Source organism: Anabrus simplex, chromosome 11 (genome assembly GCF_040414725.1).
Source record: "Anabrus simplex isolate iqAnaSimp1 chromosome 11, ASM4041472v1, whole genome shotgun sequence".
In the NCBI taxonomy this organism is placed as follows: domain Eukaryota; kingdom Metazoa; phylum Arthropoda; class Insecta; order Orthoptera; family Tettigoniidae; genus Anabrus; species Anabrus simplex.
Window position 1 is genome coordinate 85,605,079 of NC_090275.1, and position 17,042 is coordinate 85,622,120.

The 17,042-nt window shown below is 40.1% G+C and overlaps 1 protein-coding gene across 1 annotated transcript in view; it reads left to right on the forward strand.

The window, feature by feature from the left end:
- Positions 1 to 17,042, forward strand: part of LOC136883438 (fatty acid synthase) — a 560,183-nt gene that overhangs the window by 451,865 nt on the left and 91,276 nt on the right. The window contains exons 30-32 of the mRNA XM_067155718.2: positions 1,950 to 2,274; positions 3,548 to 3,700; positions 7,599 to 7,793. Of these exons, the coding sequence (XP_067011819.2) occupies positions 1,950 to 2,274; positions 3,548 to 3,700; positions 7,599 to 7,793 (673 nt within the window). The remainder of the gene's footprint in view (positions 1 to 1,949; positions 2,275 to 3,547; positions 3,701 to 7,598; positions 7,794 to 17,042) is intronic.

A 17,042-nucleotide genomic window follows, 5' to 3' on the forward strand; every position in this document is an offset into this window, starting at 1 on the left:
ACTTTGCCAGGTATTCTGCAAGATGTCCCACAGCTTTTCCAGTGAAGAAGGACACTCTTTTGGACTTGCCGACCCACAGCAGCTCAATTGGATTTAAGTTTGGTGATTGCAGGGGCCATTCCATTAAAAACAATTCCCCAGAGCTTAGTTTGTTTTGCAGATAATTCATGCAATAGCGAGACGTGTGTCTGGGGTCATTTGTCTTGTTGGAGGACAAACCCACATTGTTGTCCAGACGACAGAGCATAACGAGATAGGATGGAATGGTAGCCTTTTGTCCAATGTTTCTTGAATTCAGTGCAGTCTACCAACACCACTGAATGTGAAGCAACCACAAACCATCACAGAGCCCAGTCCATGTTTCACTGTAGGTGTTATACAGTAGGATGCATTTTTTCCAATGGTCAACATCAAACATAAACTCATCGCCGTTGCCCGAAAACCTTCGAAACTTGATTCTGTCATTAAACAATCATTAAACATATTCATGCAGGTACATATGTTTTGACTAAGAAGCATTGTTAGGTTTTGGTCCACCCAAACAATACACATCACTTTACAAGTTAACTATTTAACTAAAAACATTTTAAAAATATTTAGGGACATGTTTCTTCTCTATTTGAAACTTCATCAGCCATAAAATCATGTGGTAGATTAGAAAACTCAAATCAGAAACTGAAAAAAATGAAAAATCAAAATAAAATGGAAGAACCTAATGTCTTTTTGAGGACTATTTGGTAAATGCAGAAGATTTAAATATATATACATTATTTACATAAATTGACCTCACTTCTTGCAGAAACTTTTCTCTTCAATGTTAAAAAACAAAATTAAGTTGATATTGACAAGCCTGCCATTACGTCTTGTACGCAATCAATGTCCATTTTTGCTGTCCATGTTTGAAACGGAAGTTCCTTTTTAAACTATTGAAAAAACAAAGGAGAACAAATATTCATATATTTAAAGAAGGTAGCGTAAAACTTCTTGCAAACAATCTTTCAGCCAAGTTAAATATGAATGACCTTACTTGAAAAATGTCGCAAGCATTCTTAGAATCTGGTAGTTTCAGTTTGTTGACTAGGGAGATTGAAATTCTGGCCTCGGAATTGGATTGGTACTAAATCCATATCAGAACAATTAAAAGCATTGACTTGTAGAATATTCTTCCAAATTTAGCTAATTTGGTAGAAGAAATCTGAAGCCTTATGAGACCGCCTGTCATATGGCAAAGACCAGCGCTGCATGACCACCATATTCATGGCTTAAATCCTAAGAATAATCCTATTTGAAAAAGACAAGGTCTGGAAAGAAAGAGAGATAAAAATTAATGGGTTTAAAAACCTTTGATAACTAAGAAAAGATTTGAGTTTTGTAATCTACCACGTGATTTTATGGCTGATGAAGTCTCAAATAGAGATGAAACATGTCCCTAAATATTTTTAATATGTTTTTAATTAAATAGTTAACTTGTAAAGTGATGTGTATTGATCGGGTTGACCAAAACCTAACACTGTTTCTTAGTTTTAACTGTATCAATACGGACCTACATGATGAAGTTCGTAAATTGTACATATGTTTTGTCTGGAAACTTTTGTCTGGCAGTGTACATCAAAGCCTCTTTGTTTTATATCCTCATTGCTCAAAACCAAGTTATATAAAGTTTTGACACTGATTCTCCTATTGAAGTCCACTCAGTTTTCATATGAGGAAGTGTACAATAACAACAAAAACAGCTACTGTGTGCCGGCATTTTGATTTGACACCATTTAGGCTGCCTGCATGTCAGTTTTCACTCCTATTACTTTTGCCAGATTTGAACCTGGAATCAGCACTGATCCAGAAAGGAAACTAGTAAACAGGAACAATAGATGAATGTTCACCAAATTAAGCAGGGGATAATGGGTGGTTATTTTTTATTACATTGAATATAATTTAAATATTTTTTTTAGCTTCTTCAAGATGCATTATTTGAAAACCAGTCAGCAGATAAATTCACGGAATCAGCCAAACCTAAATCCATCGCCACTCATCATCTGGATGTGGCATCACGTCATATGTGCCCTCACCTGGAGAAGTTTGTTGTGTTCTCCAGTGTATCCTGTGGCCGAGGTAACGTGGGACAAACCAACTACGGCATGTCCAATTCTGTTATGGAGAGGATATGTGAAGCTCGAGTACGAGATGGCTTACCAGGTCTTGCCATTCAGTGGGGTGCTATTGGCGAGGTTGGTCTTGTGGCGGACATGCAGGAAGAGAATCGTGAGCTGGTTATAGGTGAGTGGTTAAGATTTAGTTCAATATCTAATGCATCTTCAATGGGTGAGAAGGCTGAGTCTGTCATTGTACAAGTTCACAAACTTAAATTTTAAATTCGTAATAAATGTCTGATATTCTTGTAAAATTTCATGGTATTAGTAATACTCTCCACATATGTATTCAGACACTAACATAGATGTAGATGGATACAACTCATTCCATATTTCATACACTTATAGAGGTGAACAGGAGGTTACATAGGAGAATACCATAAATACTTGAAAAATCCCCACCATCAAATAGTTTCTGTTTCCTAATTTTAGGAAGGTAAATTTTAAAATAAAATTGTGTATTTCTATGGCTTTGTTTAGTATTTGTATTGAAAACTGTATTTACTACAGTACGATAAGTTATAAAATTATGAATCAACTCATTGCGTGGTATTCTTCATTAGTACTGTCCAGCAGCATTCCAAAACATACTGGCATCTGACTATATTACCAATCTGCCAGAGTAAATATGAATTTTTCTGGCACAAACCCATGACATATTGTGTGGAAAATCAGTACGTTTTTTAAAAAATTGGCTGGAGATGCAGTGCAATACTAATTTTCCTAAAGATACTCAAGTTATTTCATTCAGAAACATGCAAGAGTCATCCGTGGCTGGCATTACAATGCGTAATTTTAAAGTCTCCTTGTCAACAGAGACATTTTGCTCATGACCGTACATCCAAACTATCTCTTTTCAATCATATGTTTGCATATCCTGTTTTTTATTTCTGGAAACTTCTCTCTTTTTTTTTCCCCCTCCACAAAATGCTTGGCGGTTACTGTGTGTCTGTTCAAGACAAACTTTATTTATCCTCATCCATCAAGAGAATGTATGTATTTTGGAGGGCATTTAATTTATTTTGTACTGAAATATGTTATCCAGCTATGTGTTTAGCGAGTGGAGAGACAACTCCTGCCTAAAGGTGAGAACAGTTAGTGGTGGTAGTTGATGATGAATGACTTTCAAGTTACTTTTATAGCCATAGGATGTGTGACAGATGCCTGCCCTACCTGCCTTGAGTCCTCATAATCTCTTCTTGCAAGGTACATAATCTGGCAGTATTCAGGCCTTCTTAACATTTACCAAATTTTTGAAATATAGGTTTCTGTTCCCTTCCTCTCACTCATCTTGTGATGGCCCTCTGAAAAGAAGAGCATTAAGTGTCTCTCTTCTCGCCAAACACTCTGTATTCTGAAAGCAATCTTTTATTTCCTATGTACTGTATATTGTGTTCCAGGTGGTACTCTTCAGCAAAATGTTGCATCTTGTCTCAAGGCACTTGATCACTTCTTACAACAACCACTACCTGTAGTGGCTAGTATGGTTGTGGCAGAAAAACGTGGGGGGAGTTCTTCAGGAAACCTCTCTCAGCGTATTTTGGGCATCCTGGGTAAGCATTGTGAAGTAAAATTTCTGCATTTCTAATAATAGTACCTCAACATCAGTGCCTCCAAATTGCTCAACCTCGTCATAAACAATGTTACAAACTATCCACTACTGTAGGTTTCACCATTTTTCCCGTGACATATCTTCAGTTTGTATATATACCTTCTCTCAAATTACCTGGGAGTGAACAATAACAACTCTGGCCATGTATGTGTTGCAGTACTATTCACATGAAAACACAGTCAAGAAACTTCCAGATCAAAATATAGTTCAGATAACCTGTAACTAACATGTTACAAAAAGAACATAACATTTAAACAGTCGCCAGAATGAATCAAGACAATATTCAGTATAATTCTGAAGATTAATGTATTAGCCAGTTTAGTTTGCTGAAGAAAGATAGGTTATTCAATTCCCTCCATAGCGTTGTGATCACTGTCTGCTTCGTTTGCAATTATTATGATCCCCTCAATGGCTATCCGGTCTATGCCCCATGTATGAATGACGTGTTTTACACACATTCCTCAATGTTGAGGAGTCACTAGTTCGATCCCTTCCAAGCAACAGTTTTGTTACTTCCGCAAGGTGAAAGTTTTGTTGTTACACCCCACATGGCCCTTCATGTTGCTCCACAGACTTTGACTGGGATTCAAAAAGTAATGTTATGAAAATAACTGAAAAACTTGCCTTTCCGATTGCAATTCAATATAATCTACCCGATATGCGTCACACGAGTCCTTAACACAAAGTAGGATTTCATTTAAGAAGTTCCAACTTGATGCTGTTTGGCTTGTAAGGAATTTCCTTTCCATCAAGATACTTAATTATATTCCTCTCTCTCCACAATTGGTTTGATAATTTCTCAATTATGACCAAATGATAGTCATTTCTTTCAAGAAAAGAAAGAATATTAACAAAGAAAAGCATTCTTAGAATATGCAATACGTCTCCATTCATTTCCTCATAATATAGCTTTCGTAGAGTTGACTTCTAAACATAGTAACTCTCCTTTCACAAAACCCTTCTCATTGCCAATATAGGTAATTAACAGATGTTTTCCCCTCCCCTGAAAGATTTTTTAATACAGCAGAAGTCTGCTATAGTGAGAATGTATAACAGTGTAAAATGTACTCATGAGAGCGGATTGTCATTATATCCAATTTTTTGTAAAAGGCGGGGGGGGGGGGGAAACCTACACACATTAAAATTGGTACTTAACGGTAACCAGTTTGTTCAAAACTTGCGATTTTGCAGATTTCCATACTGCGGCTTACTCATTAGTTATTGTTCTAATTCCGAGACGACATGAACGCATATGTTCAATTTCATTCTGAAAATTTGGAGTAGTATTGTAGTTGTGCAGATCGCGCAAGATGACATTTAACATGACGTGAATCGGGATTTTGAAATTACGACATGCTAAGCGAGAAATCATCTTAATGAGGAACACACTAATGAGATTTCACTGTATTTTCTCATGTCTGGTTACTCTTCTGGCACTTGAAATATAAGTATGGTTAAGTGATGCTGTTTCAATAAAAAACTGAAATGTTTGCCACAGATACTACTACAATGAAAAAAATGATACTGACAGTACAAAATAAATACATAACCTATAACTTGGTGTAAATATTGTTGTAAATACAAAAATTGACTTAACATGGGGTTGGAATTTTGTACAATTACAGCACCAAGGCAGAAGCGATTCTCACCACTGAAGACGGCACGTCTCCATTCGTCCTTCCATAAGTGCCTATCACTCCACCACTGATGTTGGGGAGTGAGCGGGAGACACCCTAACAGCACGCAGGATAGTAGCCCTGCTTCATGGAGACAGTTGTGAATGGTCCTCGGTGATACCCCAGGAGCAACAGTGTCCTTAATTTGTTGTGGAGTCGCGGTGCGGTCCATTATCGCACTTCGTAAGTTGCAACGGTCTTGGCATGCATCTGTGCATTACCGCTGTCCAGACCCAGGCCGACGGGCACGTGCACCTTCTGGTGACCACTGGCAACATCTCTCTTGCCCCATGTATTAGACAATTCTGTGGTACAACCACCCAGCTTCCCACAGGCCCACTATACGCCCTTGTTCAAACTCCGTCAGTTGCACAAATGGGTCACGTACACACTGTCGCAACATGCTAACAATGTTGCAACCACAGACTGAGCTCCGTATGCCATGGCAAACTGGCTGCCACTGGCTCTGGCAAACTATTGTGCAACGTGCAATATTCCACGGCTGATAACGCAGTTGTTGGTGTTGCAGTTGGTGTGTTCATCACATGCACTGCAATCTCATAGTGTCTTGTGCAAGTATGGCATGCCTTATTCACTTGTGTCAAGGTGTTCTTTTTTCACTTTCCTGGAGTATATGTGAAGTGAGGGACACACCTGACACATTAAACTTGATGTGAATCACTTCATGGCATGTCAGTGTTAGTGTCAGGTAGGGTTTCTTAACCTTTTCTAGTTGAGGAGCATCTTTGCCTCTTCAGTTTAGTTTGTAAGCACCACGAGAACTTTGCCCCTGATTGGTATTATTTTCCTCATCCGGTAATCCCATTTCGATTTACTGGTTCGGGGATGAGATCATGTGATTCCCATGTGACAGTTTTGTATAGCTAGATGTTCTCATCCACTCCTCTTTGGGGCTGGTGTCAGGAAAGGAAATACCAAATTTCAGAATTATTATTCTGTCATTAAGCCTGAAGCAACTTATGCTAGTGAAATACTATTTAAATTGAACACCAAATCAACGACGGATAGACTGCAGAAGGTTGACAGAAGGATTATCAGAACAATTATTAATAAAAAGCACCAGGTAGATGGACAATGAAGATTGTTGCCTAATGCAGTGGTAGAATGGGAAAGTGAGTCATTAACACACTGAGAAAAAGGAGAATTGCCTTTTTCTGTCATGTATCAAGATTAGATGAAACCAGGCTATTGAAACAAATATTTAACTACTTTTGGAAAAGTAAAAAGAAAAATTATTTGTTCAAAGAAGTTCAAGATGATTTAGAAGAGTTGAATACAACAAATTACAAATAGAGGAGAGAGAAGGATTCTGAAGAACAAACATAAGACAAACATAAAACTTTGCTACAAAAACAATGTCATATCGGATGAAGGAAGGGTAGCCAGGTCGGAAAGAATGAAGAGGTTTTGGAAGAGGAGGAAGATGATGAAAGCTAAATTCCCAGTTAATTCTTTGAAGACTTAGATGTACAGTATATGGTTTGTTTTATGTGTTCCAGTGTGGGCATAAAATATATAAATAATATAGCTTAGCTACCACATGCAGCCATTTTGATGTGATGCTATTTAGGCTGTCTGTGTGTCAATTTCAATTAATTTTACTCTCCCAGATGGCAGAGAAGCGGGTTTCTCTTGGATGATCTATGTATGGCTGTTCCATTAACACCTGAGATTGTTACATGCCAACACCATATGACGAAGTATCAAAAGAACTTCTTTAAATTTATAATAACAATATAAATGGTCCATTATTGGTCATTATAAATTTTCCAGCTAACTCATTCCTGGTTGCCAGCGTTTTGCCCCCGTGTGCTAGGCTGGGCTCATCAGTTGATACCTAGCACACCTACCAAGATGCCTGGCTAGTGCATACCATGGAGGCCACTGTGTAGGCTACTTGGAGCCACCGGCAGTGCCAATGCACTATGAGAGACATTGTCTCATTCAAAAACAGATCTTGAAACCTGGAGGTCAGCACTCTATCACTGATCCATGGAGGGAGCTGTAGAAATGTAGGAGTATCAGTTAGTTATTAATACTGATTGCTTCCATTTATGGCCTCAGTATTACATTTCTTTCTTCCTTCTCTCTCTCAGCTCCTGACCTAATAACATAAATCACTGTTGCTTTCTTATATTTCAGGTATGCACGACATATCCAAAATCCGTCCCAACACATCACTGGCAGAATTGGGTATGGACTCTATGACAGGAGTAGAGATCAAACAAGTGCTGGAACAGGAGTTTGAAGTCTTCCTTACCCCTGTCGAGATCAGAGAACTCACCGTCCAACAGCTGGAAAACCTTGGAAGTACAAGAACCGAGGAAGTCATAGATGGTAAGTATACTATCTTGTTCATCACTTCATTATGTTTTACCATATTTCTACCGGGCAAGTTGGCCGTGCGGTTAGGGTCGCGCAGCTGTGAGCTTGCATCTGGGAGATAGTGGGTTCGAACCCCACTATCGGCAGTCCTGAAGATCGTTTTCCGTGGTTTCTCATTTTCACACCAGGCAAATGCCTAGGGCTGTACCTTAATTAAGGCCACGGCCGCTTTCTTCACACTCCTAGACATTTCCTGTCCCATCATTCGCCATAAGACCTATCTGTGTCAGTGCGACGTAAAGCAAATAGCAAAAGAAAAAATTACCATATTTCGTGACTAGACATCGGATCTATATGCTGTATAAATTACCAATATAAGCATGCAACTACAGTATGCTGCAAAGAGTGGTGAAATATGCAATTAAGTATGCACTTACTTCCATGCTATAAACACTTACATGAGATGCAAATGAAACATTCCTTTACTAGACACATGTGATTCACCAACACCAGTACATAAAATCACGATCATGAATAAATAACTGAATGAGAAAAAAAATAATCACACTATTTACAGCTGCTTCTCCTTGATGTTCTGCTGCTGCTGCTGCCACTCTGCCAGGGAAATAGCTGCATCATCTTGACCCGAAGTGGATGGTGGACTAATCACCCAATCCCCAGTGCCGTACAGCTGTCGACCAAGAAACATCTCTGCTGGGGAATAGCCGGTGACATGGTTGATGCGCCGTCGCAGGGCAAAGAGTGTCTGCGGTATCTGACGGTCCCACAGTCGATGTTCTTTGTCCATCAGGTGGACTCGTAGCATCCTTTTAGTTCCTGGTTCCGACGTTCCATCGGATTTGCCCTTGGGTTGTAGATAGGAGTGGTCCAGTGCTCCACACCCCATTCCGTCATCATTTGCTGCCACTTCCTCGACGTGAACTTACTCCCGTTGTCTGACAGAATGCACTGTGGATAACCGTAGCGGCTGAACACCTCGTCTTGTAGCAGGCTGGTGATGCGTCGCAACGTGGCTTCAGGTATCGGAAAGACCCTAACCCATCTTTTGAAGAGGTCAGTGATTACTAGGAGCCCTGTTTTATCCCGTGGTGTTCTAGGGTAAAGACCCATCAAGTCCAGGTTATGACCTCCCATGGGCATTGTGGCCGTCTTCCTCGTTGGCTGGGATCTGCCTCCTGGTTGCTCGCCTGGTGCAGGCAAAGATGTAGCACCCCTTCACGTAGTCCAGGATGTCTTTCCACCTGTTGATACAGAAGAATATTCGTCGGATGGACTGATACGTCTCCTTGCCTCCTGGTTGTCCAGCTTCCGTGCTGTTGTGGAACTTCTCGAGCATGTCCATCGTGTGCTGTCTGGGGATCACCATTACTGCAGGTGTGTCAGAAAGGTGCAACCTGTACATCAAGAGTCCTCCGTCAACCCGGAAGTTCTTGTAGCACATCTTGAATTCCCTCGGGACAAACCAACTATCTGTGTTCGTCTCCTAATCCACTGCATCATGGTCCTACAGGGCTTGTTCCTGCCACTGTTTGATCACTCACAGATCAAGTTCCTTCTTGTTGGTCATAAGGACAGGTTCCTTAAGCTCACTTTGGTGTTTCTTTGGGAACTCCCTCGCGACAGTGGTGCTCCTAGCTTCAGGTTCCCTTGTCGGGTGCCTAGATAGGCTGTCTGCTCCTATATTTGTCGATCCTGGGATGTGACACACATCGAAGTCAAATTCTGCGATTAACAGAACCCATCGTATCAATTTGGATTTTGAGGCAGAGAGCGAGTTCAACCATTTGAGAGCAGCGTTTTTGGTGTAGAGCTGGAACTTCTTTCCCTCCAAGTAGCTTCTGAATTTGCCCATTGCCCACACCACAGCTAAGGATTACTTCTCGGCAATGCAATAGCATTACTCGGTGGGAGATAGTTTCCTGCTAGCATACTCAATGATGTCCCTTCCACCGTCACTCCTCGCCTGGAATAACAATGCTCCTAAGCCGGAGTCGCTGGCGTCTCTCTGCAGGTACATCTTCGGTTGAGGGTCGTGATGGGCTAGACCGGGAACGTTGCATATCGCAGTCTTAATGCCTTGGAATGCTGCCTCTTCCTTGCTTGTCCATCGGAACATGGGGTTGTTATGGAGTAGATCGGTGAGTGGTATTGCCTCCTCTTCAGAGTGTGGCACAAAGCTGCTATACCATCCACACAAGGCAAGGAACTGCCGTACTTGTCACTTGGTCCGCGGGCGTTCAGCTTCTTCATAGTTCAGTTCTTCTCCGGTTGCCTTTCTAAGCCTTTAGAGGTTAGGACATGGCCAAGGTACTCTATGCGGGACTGGGCGAAGTGGCACTTCTCCAGTTGGCAAATCAGTCCATGAATCTTCAGACGTTCCAATACTTTCCTCGGATGTACCAGGTGTTGTTGAAAATTCTTGCTGTGAATTAAAATGTCGTCAAGATACACTTGGGAAAAATCTCTACATATTCTGAAAATACCTTATCCCTCAGTCGCATGACGGTAGCAGGAGCATTCTTCAATCCGAAGGGCATTACTGCAAACTGGTATATTCCTCTCTGTTTCATGAAGGCAGTCGGTGGTCTAGAACTTTCCTTGGCCTCCACTTGCCAGTATCTGGAGTTGAGATGCAGCATGGTGAAAATCCTAGACCCACTTACTTACTACAGCGAGTCTTTCAGGTCAGGCATGGGGTAGGCATCACTAACGGTCTTCTTATTCAGCCTGCGGAAGTCCACACAGAGTCGATACTCCCCATTCTTCTTCTTCTTCTTCTTCTTCTTCTTCTTCTTCTTCTTCATCTTCGGTAGGATGATAGGTAAAGCCCAACGGGATGTAGAGGGTTCGATGAGACCCTGTCCTTCCATCTCTTGAATCTTCTGGATGATGAAATTGCGCTTATCCGGGTTGATTGGATATGGACGTTGCTTGGTGGGTGAGGAAGCGCTGCATTCAATGGTGTGTGTTACTGTGGTAGTCCATCCTATTTTATGGGTGATAACTTCCGGAAAGTCCTTCAAGGTGTGTCTCAGCTCCTCTTCTTCACTCGGTTGAAGATGTGTTAACTGGATATCTCCCAGGTTAATGTCAACTTCCGTATCCTTGCGAGTCCAGAGATTTCATCGTGCCAGGCGACCCTCAGATGTCTGTCTTTTCCCAAAAGGACTTCATGAGCTGCATACTCTAGGATCACCTCGTATTCTACCAGAAAGTCATGACCTAATATGATATCCGGTATCAGGTTTGGAATCACTGCAACATCCATTACGATAGGCATGTTCGAGCATTTAGCGGTTAGGTTAGTCTGTCCTTGGATAAAATAGGTTACCCCGTCTGCTGCTCCCACTACCCTTCCTAGATGGTGAGACTTAATAGGCAATAATAATCTGGCAACAGTCCCGTTAACAAATAAATGGCTTGATTGGCTGTCGAGTAGGCTGAAAAATTCTTGTTGCCAATCCTTAAGATAATAGCTGGGTTGGGTTGGCCTATTCTGCTCACTATCTGACCAATCCCTCTCCTACTTGTCCAAGGTTGTTTATCTGTCAGGTCATGAGGCACATTCCTGTTCCCGGTTCCCCCCCCCCCCCCCTCAGTCCAGAATAGGCCGGACCTAGTTTCCCGACGTCAAGGCCAGCCATTTGTTCTTCAGGTGTCCAGCTCTTCTGCACTGGGCTCTTCAATAGCTTTGCTCTTATGTTCCTCCTCCAGCTGGGCGATGATTCTGCGTAGATCATCAAAGGATCTGGGTTGTGATATTTTCACTAGGGGCCGAATCTTATCGTGGAGTAGCTCTTTGATATCTGGTAAGATCTTGTTTTCGCTCCCTCCGGATGCAAACGCTTGAAGAGTTGGTACTTCTGTAGGACGAAGGCGCTGGCTCTCATGCCATTGGCTTGTGCCTCAGTCATTAGCTTCCTATTCACAGAGCTCTTCACCCCTTCGGAATTAAACCTAGTGAGGAATTCCCTCTTGAAGTCCATCCAGTTTAAATTTAATACCTTCAAGTCGTTCCACCAAGTAGCACCTTGTCCCTTTAATCACGGTGTGATCAGTTGCAAGAAGATGTCCTCCGGTAAACTAGTCCTTCCCAGTCGGTCGACCGATCCCTCGACGAAACTAGTCGGGTTCTCCTCCAGTCGCCCTGGAATTCTGGAAGGCTCTGTATAATCACCTTTGGGTCTAGGTGTCCTGTATTGCCAGGTAGATTTGAGGAGGTTAGAGGTGTGGTGGTATGTCCTGTTTGAGTCAGTCTATGTTCTACTGTGTGAAGGATGCTTTCCCTTATATTCTGCACATCTTCCTCAATGGTTGATATCCGGTTTTCTATCCTTCCTTCGACAGCAGAAATACGGCTCCCAAGATTTCCCTCAACGGCAGATATACGACTTTCAGAATTTCCCTCAATGTTAGAAATCCTCCCCTCAGCCTGTTGTTTTATGCCGGAACCCTGGATTTCTACCCTCTCCTTGAGGTCCAATATATCCCCTTTCAGTTGGCTTACTCTGCTATCGATCTGGTCAACCTTTCCCAGTTTTGACCTGATGTCCGATATCTGCTGCGTTAATAGATCGGTGACGTCGCTAATTTGTGATGAAATTTTGTCATTTATGGTTGAAATTTTTGTTTCTAGGCCCTGTTTTACATTGTAAACTTTTGTGTACACTTGTGATATTTGTCTTGTTAAAACTCAGTTAGATTGAGCAATTTTGTCTGAAATTTTGACATTTACGCCTGAAATGTTGTTGTTTAGTGCCTGCATCAAGGTCATTAAGTTAGAACACATTTCGGTTATATTTACCTCTTCTTCTGTCTCCGAATCTTCATCGACTTCAATGAAAACCTTTTCCGGATCTACTCCCATCTCCGCTGAGATCTTCCCGTAGTCACGTCTGTAGCGATTTCTTCTTCCCGTTCCTCGGGAGATTCCTCTTGGTAAGTTAGTCTTTGAGCTGTTTGAGTGACATATTCTCTAAAATGACTTGCATTTTGAACTACTACACTCGTATTCACTCGTAAATTTTTATGTCATCGTCACGGTCGCCAGTTAACGTATCAGCACAGATGCACACAAGATGCTGTCAGTTGGTACAATGAATTTTATTCACATATTTACACAAATTAACACATACATATAACCTTAATCACAGTATCACAATAAAACACTTCAAATCAAGAATATCAACAAACTGCCATCTTTAAACACTTGACACCGGGCGAGTTGGCCGTGCGCGTAGAGGCGCGCGGCTGTGAGCTTGCATCCGGGAGATAGTAGGTTCGAATCCCACTATCGGCAGCCCTGAAGATGGTTTTCCGTGGTTTCCCATTTTCACACCAGGCAAATGCTGGGGCTGTACCTTATTTAAGGCCACGGCCGCTTCCTTCCAACTCCTAGGCCTTTCCCATCCCATCGTCGCCATAAGACCTATCTGTGTCGGTGCGACGTAAAGCCCCTAGCAAAAAAATAAATAAATAAATAAACACTTGACAACTGACACCAAATACCACAAAGGTTACACTTTGAAACACAGATAAAACAGATGACTACCGATCAATTTAACATGGAGACTGCCTGGTTCAGCATGTCAGCCACGTGCTACTCAACAATAACTCTCTTTCAATAACTTCCAAACCACAACTCAACAGTAACTAACTTTTACCATTAAAATCGTCCCCTTATACATGTGTCTGGCCAGACTTCTAGAAAGCTACATTACAAAAAAATACCTTCATAAAAATTCTAGAGTGCATGAATACACAGAATACAATGTACAGAATATTCTCCACTGTTCTCGTGCCTATACCATTCTGGAAGTTACAGTGTGTTTCACAATTATGGATTACAATTTATATCTATACCGGTAAGAATACATTACATAATATTAATTTACAGTTATTTACATTAACGGAACTGATATCATTGTCTATGTACAACACATTTTTCATATCCTCACACACAATACGATCATTCGACTATGTCAGTAATAACAACACTAATACTTAATGACATAACCTCACACACAACATGATCGTATCGTAATAATAATAGAGAGAGAGATTTATTAAAGAAATAAATCACCTGTCCTCCAATGTGGGTGACCATTTGGATCCGGAATACAGTTTCAATTTCAATGGAGTTTAAAAATATCAAAAAATGAAGATGATAATAATAATAATAATAATAATAATAATAATAATAATAATAATAATAATAATAATAATAATAATAATAATAATTCGAGCTCACTACTTGTATTAGTTACCCATTGGTGAGTGAATATTGTTTTCAAGTTATACCTGTTACTGCACTTGCATCATTATACAGTAGTCATCACTGAAAACACCCTTTCAGTATGGGCATTGGATCCTGGAATGCTGATTACAAGACACAACACTTTTTTCAACTTTGGCACATTAATTCCTTTGTTCTTACATTCACAAAAAACAGCCACCCTCTTCTGGCAAACATTACCAACAAGAGAAAATTTACATTCAAAATTTCTTTGACATTGGAGAATTCATCCTACATTTCATCTTCATTTAGCTCAAATTCAAACGTGTTTAAATACCCTATAATTCACTGAACCTAATATTGTTGGTAAGACAAAGGGGAAGAAAATTATTAATAGGCATATTTTGTGCAATATTGAAGTGCTTATTTAAGTAAGAGTGCAAAGTGTTATGTAATTCAGTGAAATTATTTTCTGTCACTTTCTTAATGTTATTATCTAACAAATTCAAAACTTTGTATGTTGTACTTCCAAAATATTTATCATTCATTGTTTGGCATATTTTATTAAGAAGAGCCCTTCATCATAATCTTGAACCAGCTCCAGTTTCCCGGGTGTGGTAAATGAACACTCTTTGTTTACTTCTGTCCATGTAGAGGTTTTCTTCCATAACCTGCTGCAAATCCAAACCTCATTCAGTTAGATCATTTCTAATTTGATCAATCCGTCTCTTCTTTGGCCAACTTCTTGATCTTTTGCCTTTGATCTCCTTCTCAAACCACACTCTAGCTGTTTTTTGTGGGTCCATTCTTTTCAGGCGACCAAACCATTTCAGTCTGGCTTCAACATAGATCTCGCTAAGGGATATTTTTTACTTGGACAAAATGGCGTAACTCGTTTCTTATTTTGTCCCTCCTTGTTTCCAGAATCGTACAGTATTTCTTAAGAACTTCATTCCTGCTGCTTATAGTTTACTGATATTTCTGTTGGTTTGGATGCAGGTTCCTAGGCTGTATTTGGTAACTGGTACAAGAAAGCTCCTGCAAAGTACTAATTTTGATCTTAAGGGAACTTGCTTATCTTAAAGAAGTTTTCTCACAAGAAGATAAAACTGTGCTTCCTGCTGTACTCTACTAGTGATTTTCGCAGATGGTTGGCTATCTATTGTTGCTACACTGCCAAGATAACGGAACTGATAGACTTGTTTTAACTCGGATCCATCTAGAGTGATGATTTTTTTTTTAAATATTTATTCGTGGCGTCGACCTGTGAAGATCTTTTACCACTACTTTCACCATTTGAGAAAAACCTGCATGTAAGTGGAATTGCGGAAGTGTAGAGTGTTGAATGTGAGGCAAGGAATGTTAAGGATGACACAAACACCCAATCCCCAGGCCAGGCTTATTAATCAATTACAATTTAAAACAATTAAAATGAAGTTATGATAGTGTCATCACTGCTGTGGATATCAATTTGAAAGTATGTGCGAGCGTGTGGTTAAAAATATTCTTGAAAGATCTTTCTCAGGTAGACCTTTCCACAAAAAACACAGCCTTATAAAGTGGTAATGTTGACTTTAGAGAATGTAGTGGGGCAACGATTGTTTATATTTAAAAAACTTTTTGCAGCTGGGATAATGAATATGTTTACCACACGCCACTGATTCCAAGTGATGTTTCCATCTTCTTTCTTTAGGGCCTTTATTCCTTTGTAGTTGCTTTTCTTACTTCTCACTACCTGATATTATAATTTCTTATTGTTCTTTCTGTCCTTTTCTAGTTTCTGTGCGAATTCACTCCAGGTTTTCTCTTTCTCATTAGAAATGATTCTTTTCACTTTAAGCTTCAGGCCTTTACTGCACTGAAAATTTCCATGATACTGTACTTAAATCAGGATTTTCTATTAACTTACAAGTCTGGAGGATAATATTACTAATATGAGAGAAAAAGATTAAATAAATCTCAAGAATCAGATCACTTACTATGTTACTATCAGGCTCATCATCATTGAAATATTTCTGTAGAACTTTAGGACAGTCTTGAACACTTCTCAAATAACTTCCCTTTAGAAAACACTCTATCTACAGCAGGTGTGAGTAAAAGCCACCTCGTGGGTTCATGTCTCAATATTTCAGACTACTCTAAATCAACAAAAATTTAAAAAATGACTGTAATATATCTCGTCTTTTGGCTGAACATGAAAAGTGACCATACAGTTTTCATATTATTCATTCAAAAACCACATCCAATGACTCTCATGCGTGTTTACATCCATTATGCAAAAATGTGAATGGAACAGTTTGCTTTTAATATGCTAGCATTGTCATTTCTTAATCGTTTCATTGCAGAATTATGTTTACCATAATTAACATTGGCATTCATCATCATCATCATCATCATCATCATCATCATCATCATCATCATCATCATATCATTGACCATCTCCAGTTGCCCAGGTGTGATGTACGAGCCCCCTCCATCTTTGTCTATTAACCACTGTTCTTTTGTAATCTTCTCCCAATCTTGTCCTCTCTCCTCGACATCTTTCTTCACCAGATTGGTCCCTTTTTCTCTGGGTCTGCCCACTGGTCTTTTTCCTTTTACTTCTCTTTCATATTCTCTTCTTGCAGTTCTGCTTGCACTCATCTTTCTTACATGGCCAAACCACTTCAGTCTTGCTTTCTGGATCCTCTGTAGTAGGGAGTCTCCTATTCAAACCTCCTCTCGGACTTTTTCAGTCCTGAACTTTTCCTTCCTGGTCTTCTGTATCATGGTGCATAGGAACTTCATTTCTGCAGCTTGGAGTTTTGAGTTGTCTTGTCTCGTTAACTTGGTAGTTTCCAAGCTATACGTAAAGATGGGTGTATACTTCTTCACCACTGTCTTAGCCTTGTTGCCATTTAAATCATATCTCTTAAACTCTTGACTCCATTTCTCCACACTTGAACACTCAAGGAGATTATATGTACCATTTGCAGTCTTGCCTGTTTGTTCAATGAAATTCAAAA